The 9,019-nt window shown below is 31.2% G+C and overlaps 1 protein-coding gene and 1 pseudogene across 3 annotated transcripts; one reads left to right on the forward strand and one right to left on the reverse strand.

The window, feature by feature from the left end:
* Positions 1 to 243: 243 nt before the first annotated feature.
* Positions 244 to 7,924, forward strand: LOC119672552 (ATP-dependent RNA helicase p62-like). 3 transcript variants are annotated; one of them, XM_038083621.1, is made up of 4 exons: positions 244 to 381; positions 5,130 to 5,245; positions 5,429 to 6,204; positions 6,266 to 7,924. In XM_038083621.1, the coding sequence occupies exons 2-4, from the start codon at positions 5,137 to 5,139 to the stop codon at positions 7,691 to 7,693; spliced, it is 2,313 nt and encodes a 770-aa protein (XP_037939549.1). In that variant the 5' UTR covers positions 244 to 381; positions 5,130 to 5,136; the 3' UTR covers positions 7,694 to 7,924. The 3 variants fall into 3 exon arrangements, with proteins under 3 accessions (XP_037939549.1, XP_037939551.1, XP_037939550.1); XM_038083623.1 differs by lacking the exon at positions 244 to 381 and adding an exon at positions 3,783 to 3,806; XM_038083622.1 differs by lacking the exon at positions 244 to 381 and adding an exon at positions 4,937 to 4,991.
* LOC119672553 lies at positions 2,172 to 2,927 on the reverse strand (annotated as a pseudogene).
* Positions 7,925 to 9,019: the final 1,095 nt, after the last annotated feature.

Consider the following 9,019-nt stretch of genomic DNA (forward strand, 5'->3'; position numbering starts at 1 on the left):
AAAGAAAAAATTATCTTTAAATGTCATTAAAAACAGTGCTACCAAATTTTTCAAATATTTTACAATTTTTGATAAATTTTTAAAATATTTGTGGAAAATATTTTTCTTTTAGTACAGATAAATTGTATATGATTGTTGGAATAACAATTTGTGTATCATATGAAATTAATGTCAAGTAAATAAAAATTTTATATGCTGAATTGTTGATTTAAAATCACAAAACAATTAGTTGTGTCAGGAAAAAAATAAATCTTCAAATTTAAAGTTACATTGAAAAAAATTGATAACGAAGTTTAAACATATTGAAAGCCATTATAATATTTGAGTTCGATTGCAAAAATACTTCTTAAACGTTGTAGTGCGAACTGATAATAATTCAAAGTAAGTATATTTTGATTCATATATAAGCAAAAATGACTGACAAATAGCCGTAAGAGGAACTTGAGTCTTACCGAAATGAATCGAACGACAAATATAGTAGTACATATATTATATATTATACACATATATAAGATAAAAAATTTTTTTTTATCACTGAAATTATGTGCTAGAGAATTAAATACATATTAAATAAATATATTTTAAGGTAAAGAAATTTTTACAGTAGTTTTAAAGCTAGAACTTAATACTTTTTATTTAATTATACAGTTGAGACTGTTTTTTATAAATAGCGGTCCATTAAAGTAACCAATATTAAGACTATTTCAAAGTTTCTATTTTGGTTAACGACTACAATATATAGTCACAAGACTTATTTACATCTGATATTCTTATATCTACACATGTTATAAGGACTCTCAAAAATATGGCTATATATTAATAAATTTTGTTTATAATTATTTAATTAATTTTAATATGTGTGTATTGTCTTTTACCGCGTCCAGTAACCTTTTCCAACCAAACTAGCTTCCACTAGCAAATTGGTGATACCGATTGTAATTACATCTCACATAATATGTGGATCAATTTGACGCACTGTGCTAACACGATATTATAGTCCTTAAGATTAATATAAAATTTTTTAAATTTATTTTTCTACCTGTTTATAATTTTAATCTGGCTGTAGGTCTCTTTTTGTTAATAATTAAACGTTTAATATTTTTTTAGAACAATGAGGATGACGTATCGTAATTCTGATGACAGTGGCGTAACTACATTTTTTAGGCCTGTAAGCAAATTCTAACTAAGGGGCCCCTACCAACATATTAAGGGGCCCCTCTTTTTATACTCTTTACACAAAAAAATGTGAAAAGAATAGATAAGGTTTGTCAAGATTTTCGTAACGCATTAAAGGAAACGTCGGAAATACCATTAAGTATATATCAGTACAATATATATATACTTTTTCAGTTCAAACTACTCTCTCAGCTTTTGAACTCTTCGAATGAAACTTTACACACATACTTTTCGGGAGCCGACCCTTTTCACCATTTGATTTGATTGAAATTGGACTTCTATTTCTTGTAGCTGTGATATAAACTTAACAATCGGATATGAGGTTTCTCCGTTTTTAATAAATGTATTCAAATGGAATTTGGTGTATACAGTACTGATATTTGCAAAAGACAACGTACAAAATTATTTTCAAATGGGTTTAAATCTAAATATAGCTTCCATATAAGTGTCTCGATTAAGACACATATTTTTCTTAGAAAAACTTTTTTATTTTATAAATAGGTTTAATATTTTATTTGAAGTACATACATATTATGTACTTTAAATTTAAAATTTACGTATCTTTTATAAAATGCAATATGAAGTTATTCCAACAAAAAACGTTTCGTCCCATTTTGAGAATTTATTAAAAATAAATACAATGAATACAAAAATTTATAGTGGGGCCCCCTAAATTCGGGGGCCCGGAAGCGTTGCTTCCAGTTGCTTCCCTGTAGTTACGCCACTGTCTGATGATGACTCTCAAGGAGATTCGATATATAGAGTATGATAAAAAATATTAAACGTTTAATTATTTAACAAGAAGGGATCTACGGTCAGATTAAAAATATATAAAAAAACCATTTTAAGATTAATGTTTATAACTGTGGTACTGATATCATTAAAAAAGGGTTTGGTGAATTTCCTATTTTACAACATATGCTTTAAAAAAATACATAACCTTCAACCTTTAGTACAATACCAAAGAATGAACACACATTTAAAACAGAATGCAGTTTTATATAAAATATATTATTTATTTTTTTGTAAAAACCATTGATGTAACAACGTTGCCGACTTTCCCGCCAAATTTAAATGACGGTGTTGGTATTGTACATTTTTTGAGAAATTTATCTGCAAAACTTAAAATTAATTCGTCTTCAGTCCAATTACACGATGTAATTATGAATAAACTCTTCTCGTCCATAATGTTTAGCACAGAATTTATATATAAATCTCGTTTCTGCTTTGAGTTATCAGGACACAAACTTATCGCATCGTAAGTACCTTTATCATGGACAATTTTAAATATACCAAGTTTTTTCATTTCTTCTAGATTTGTCAGATCGGCTACTGCATATTGTATATTTAATTTTCTGTCATCTTTTATACTATTGGCTAATTGAACAGCTTTTGGGGAGTAATCTACTCCCAATAATTGTTAATAACCCTGTGCAGTCTATAATAGCCATACCGTTGCCACAACCCAATCAATTAGCGAATCGGTCCTTGGTTCTACTATTGAAGCCGTGCTTTAATATCCAAGTAACATACGATTTGTGAGTCCTCATCAAACCATATTTCACCAACATCTCCATTTCTGTTGTAATTATAGATTTCGCGACTATAGCTGGTTTCCCAATATTCCATTGTACCCAGTTCAGAGCTATCCAATTCTTCTATAGACATCTTGTTGTAACGAATTTAGATAAATATAAAGTAACAAATTATAAGATTTATACAATTTTTAATGATTTACTGAAATAATTTATAGCAATAATTAACAGAAAAAATAACTGAAGTCAAAATAAATCAACAAATAAAATCGTGCCGATTAAATTTTGACGTTTCGCTTCTGCCAAGCACATATGAGTATGAAAACAGTGTTGCCATGTATAATTTTTATTAGAAATTGAATTTATACATAGCATGCAAATTTTTTCTATGAAGAAAATTTTAATTTATGTAGGCCGTGTTCGAGTTCGAGTAAATTGAGGTAAAATAGATTAAAATTTCCTAGGGATTTTTTGCACTGCATTTATGTAAATAATTATTTAATAGTTTTTATTAGTTATTGCAGTTATTTATTATTTTTGGTTTTCAAATTTATTTATTTATTTATTAAATATCTTAAAAAATTAACACAATGGTAACACTTAAGTTACCTAATTTTTATCTAATTTACATTATTCGAAATTCTGGTAAATACCAACATTCGCTGCCATACCGACATAATTTACTATTTACCTCAATTTACACGCACACGGCCGTAAAGATATATAAAGACATATATATAATATGAACTCTCTTATTTGCTTTATGCTAAATAAAAACATATATAAATACAAATAAGAAATAAAAATAATATATATTACATATTATATTTTATATACATTAAGTTTTTAGTTTCTGTTTACATGATATAATTTGTGATTGTTTTTGAACATTTCAAGTTCAATTTTAATTTTGTGAAACAGCTGTTTTCCACCGAATACTAAAGAATTTATCAAACTTATTGTGTGCTACAATGTTTTTTTTTTATTTCATTTCTCTCACCTAATTTAGCTTTTATATTATTTTTGTTAGTAGAGCCTTGTAAAAGTTTATGTATGGACGATGAGTTCAAATTAGGAAGATAAACAACTGTAGAGGTATGTTTTATACTTTCAAAACATTGGACAATTACTCGACTAAAAATGAGTCGACATTACTCGACATAAAATGCTTTATCCTCAATATTTTTTATATATATATATTATATATTTAAATTCTATATTTTATTATAATTGCTTTACTTCATTGAAGCATGTTCACAGAATTTCTTTTACGTACTCATTTAATGCTTAAACATTACTGAACATTACCGTGGTTAAATTTAATAATATATCACACAAAAAAATTAAAAGTATATATGATATATTAAATATTTCATTAAACACTTACTTCCTCAGTGCCTTTGTTTACAGCTTAGCTGTTTGTTTACATATATATACATATATTTTACATATAAAACACAACATACATTTCCAATTTTGGTAATTTCACTTGCGAAAAGTTTATTTTTAAGGGTTCGATAATTTCGATATTTATATATTCGATATTCGATATTTTTCGCCTTAAATGAGTTGATTTATTGATATTAAGTGTATATGTATTAAAAATACATTTTGTATGACATTACAAAAACAATAACATTGAATGAAAAATGTATTTTTTAGCTTCGTTTTAAAAAATATTCGGGAGGGCGGTGTGAGTTATATATTATTTTCAAGAATAAGTTATTCCTGATTTTTATATTTTTAAGGCAAAAATAATAGTTATTTGTGCGTTTTATAATAAAAAGCAAAATATAAGTGTTATTTTTGATGAATATAATATAAAGCAAATTTAGGACGTGTGCGAGTTAGGCTAAATTGATACTAAACCAAATGGGACTTTTCTTGGGATTTTTTGCACTGCACACATTTAGCCATTTATCAGCACCTATCGACACATCACTACATTATCGGCATAACTTAAAATTTCCTTAATTTAGAACGCAACTTAGCCTAACTCGCAACGTCCGTAATTATTATGTTTTAAGCTTGATTTTAAAACGCGAATGATAACAGTTATAAGTTGATTACATGTCAGATTTTTTTAAACAAATCGAAATGGCAACTCTAAAAATTTCCCTAATTCCGAAATATTTTCTACCGTATGTCAAACATATAAAAATTTCTGATGCATTTCGGCTTCGATAAGGATTTGTATACAAATTTTTAAAACCGCTTAATGTTTTAATATTTATGTTATTAATCCAAAAAAATAATAAGTTAATACGTACCGTAGTACAGGTTAGTAAAACTAATATATTGTGCAACATATAAATAGAAAATATGTCAATAACGCATAAGTGTTAATGTCAACTATATTTCGCCGTATAATTTTTTTGTGCGTTTACAAAAAATAAATTTTTTTTTGTTAATTTGCAGACATCTTATGAATAATATGTCTCCACGAAAGTCTAAAGGAAAGGCGCGCGAAAGTGTGCGTCTTGGTCGTATAAGTAAAGGTGGCAAAAAGAACCGCACTAAAGGAAGTTTCTCAAGTAAGTGCTAACAAAATTTAGATGAAGCTAAATTCCATTTTAATTTGTGTTGAATTGGATCAAATAATTTATTTTTATTTGCTGAATTTATATTCTAAATAATAGTGGAATTTAAGAATTAAAAATTACATGCATTTATCAGTCAGATTTAATTGATTTTAAACATTGTATTTATTTACTTAGATTTGCGTACAATAAATTGGTTAGACATGAAGCTTCCACCGTTCGAGAAAAACTTTTATGAGGAGCACCCTCGTACGCGTAGTCGTTCAGCTAACGCCGTTGAAGAATATCGCGCCGCCAACCAGATAACTGTACGTGGTTTAGCTCCTAATCCAATACCGTTCTTCGATGAAGCTTGTTTTCCAGATTACTGTATGAATGAAATTCGTCGGCAAAGATATACCGAACCTACTCCTATACAAGCACAAGCGTGGCCGATTGCTATGAGTGGTTCCAATTTAGTTGGAATCGCTATGACTGGTTCGGGGAAAACATTGGCTTTTATATTACCGGCTATTGTTCATATCAATAATCAAACACCGTTACAGCCCGGTGAAGGACCAATAGCCTTGGTCTTGGCACCAACTCGCGAACTGGCGCAGCAAATTCAAACGGTAGCTACTGATTTTGGCTCCAATTCATTTGTTCGCAATACATGTATTTTTGGTGGCGCACCGAAAGGAAAACAGGCAAATGATTTGGAACGAGGTGTTCAAATAGTCATTGCCACACCTGGTCGCCTTATTGATTTTCTTGCCAGCGGTAACACAAATTTGCGTCGCTGCACTTATTTGGTATTAGATGAAGCTGATCGTATGTTAGATATGGGTTTTGAGCCACAAATTCGTAAAATTTTGGGTCAAATACGCCCAGATCGTCAAATTTTGATGTGGAGTGCTACTTGGCCAAAAGAAGTGCGCCAACTTGCTGAAGATTTTCTTGGCGACTATATCCAAGTGAGTAATTATTAATTATAGTATGTGATTATATATTTTATTATGAAAATATTATTTACAGATAAATATTGGTTCGCTTGAGCTCGCTGCTAATCACAATATTCGCCAGTTAGTAGACGTGTGTGATGAATCGGATAAGGGTGTTAAGTTAAAAGAACTGCTCTCACATATATATGATCAAGCACACGCTCCTGGTAAAATAATTATCTTTGTTTCAACCAAAAAAAAGGTGGACGAATTAGCACGTTTTATTAACGGTTTTGGGGTTCATGTTGGCGCCATACATGGCGATAAATCCCAAGTGGACCGCGATAAGGTATTAGGTGATTTTCGTTGCGGCCGATCAAATATATTAGTTGCAACAGATGTAGCTGCACGGGGTTTGGATGTTGACGGCATTAATCATGTTATAAATTTTGATTTTCCGCAATCGGCAGAGGACTATATACATCGCATTGGTCGAACTGGTCGAAAACACTGCACTGGTACGTCGTATGCATTTTTTACCCGTAAGAATGCGAAATGTGCAAGTGGTTTGATCGATGTATTGCGTGAAGCCAATCAACCGGTGAATCCAGATTTGGAACACTTGGCTCTTCATGGTGAAGATGTTGGTGATGGTGGCAAGGGCGGCAAGTCTCGAAATCGTGCTGATCGTGGCAACCGTGGTGAACGGATTGGACTTGGTAATGATATATTTGAAAAAATTATGAGTGCAAATAATATCAAGGGAAACTCAAATAGTGCATATAATGGTGGTATAATGGCTAGTCGTGGTGAGAACAATTATTCACCATCGTTTGATATGCCCAGACGCGGTCGTAATGACTTCATATCATCTATTGGTATGCCGAGTCGCAGTAATAGTGATTATCCCTCATCCATTCGTATGCCCAGTCATAGCAATGGTGATTACCCCTCATCTACTCGTATGTCGGGTCACAGTAATGGTGATTACCAATCATCCACTCGTATGAATTCTGGTCGCGGTGGTAATGACTACCCATCATCCATGGGAATGTCTGGTCGCGACGGTGGCGATTATCCATTACCGTTTGGTATGTCCGGTCGTGGTGGAAATAATTATCAATCATCTATTGGTATGTCTGGACGTGGTGACGATGATTTTCAGCCAATGTCGGGAATGTCTGGTCGTGGTGGTAGTGATTACCAATCATCGATGAGTATGTCTGTTCGTGGTGGCAGTAATTACCCATCATCGATGAGTATGTCTGGTCGGAGTGGCAATGACTTCCTATCATCGTCTGGTATGTCTGGTCGTGGTGGAAATAATTATCAACAATCTGGCAACAATGGAAACTACGGCGGCAACTTCGATAGCAGTAATTTTGGCGGTGATAGTTATGCTGGTCATAGCTATTCTGGTGTTAATTATGGTGGTAATATCCATGGTGCTAACAACTACTCAAATGGTAGTGGCTTTGATGCTGCAGCACTACGATCTCGTAATTTCAACTCAAGACATTAGCTGCAGACATTAGTTTGAAATTTGCAATCTGGCAAATAGGTTAGCCAAACACATTTTCCGATTTCGGAAATAAAAAAGTATAATTAATTTTTTGCTTTAAGTAAGAATTTGTCTACATAATTTTTTATGTAAATTTATATTCTCCTAATTTAAGATAAACATTTCTAGAAATATTAGAATTACAGGGCTAATTTTGAATTTAATTAAGTTTTACGCCTATATTTATAATTATAACCCAAAGATATTCATTGAATTTTTACTTTTGTTAACAAATTTTTTAATTTAATTTTAAATTTGAAACGTATTTTTTTTTTAAATCTTTATTTAAAATAACTATAAACTGTATAGAATAGAATACAGAATAAATTAAAAAGAAAAGTTTTTTGTCTTTTATATTAAAAACAAGGATGGCAAATAGCGCTTAAGAAAAATTCATAATCCACTTTTTAAAACAATACAGTCCAATGAGAAGTAGTTGAGCAAAAACACTGCACTGCTCACAACCAATTTTCAACACAATAACCTTAGCGCGAAGAACAGAAAACTGATCTACAGCCAGATAATCAGAGCAGCACTACTCTACGAGTGTGTCGCATATAGCAAAGTTGCCAACTCTACTATCCAGAAGCTGCAAGTTGCTCAAATTCTGGCTCTCCGAAGACTATTCAAAGTGCCTTGATACATCCGCACAAATGACATGCTAAGAGACCTTAGAATAGACCAGGTCAAAAAATACATAAGGGACGGAGCCTCGAAGTTATTCGCAAAAACCGACAGGCTGCCCCCTCTTAGCACTATCTAATCTCAGAATAATCTACGGAGTGGTACGAAGATCTTAGATCATTCATCGAATAATCACGAAGCTTTTAAGGAATACATAAATTAGTCAGTGAAAAGGGTGTGATTCTGCAGAAACCATCCCAGCTATCAAAGAGTAAAGTGCCCAGATGTACTAATTCTTTTTTTTTTACAACTTAGTTAATAGCTCAATCTATTGGCGAATTAAAATTTGTCGGGTTCAAAGACCATAAAAAGACCATAAAAATATTTGTTGTTGATCTCTATGTTGCTGTCTTGCATTAGTGCTTAATTGTGACAGATCAACCACAAAATGTGTGATTTAAAATAAATATTTTAACTCTCAAAACATATTTGAACTAGAAAATACTTTACCTAAAGTAGCTAGAATGATTTTAAAAGTAAAAAATTTATTACCTTAGTTATGACAGCAGAAGCCTACACCTTGAAGAACTACAGCTTAATAAGTAACAATGACGTCGTGGAGCAACTTCAACATTGCTCTAACATAATTTTGATGAAATATGG

This window comes from Teleopsis dalmanni, chromosome 1 (genome assembly GCF_002237135.1).
Source record: "Teleopsis dalmanni isolate 2A chromosome 1, ASM223713v2, whole genome shotgun sequence".
NCBI classification, from domain to species: domain Eukaryota; kingdom Metazoa; phylum Arthropoda; class Insecta; order Diptera; family Diopsidae; genus Teleopsis; species Teleopsis dalmanni.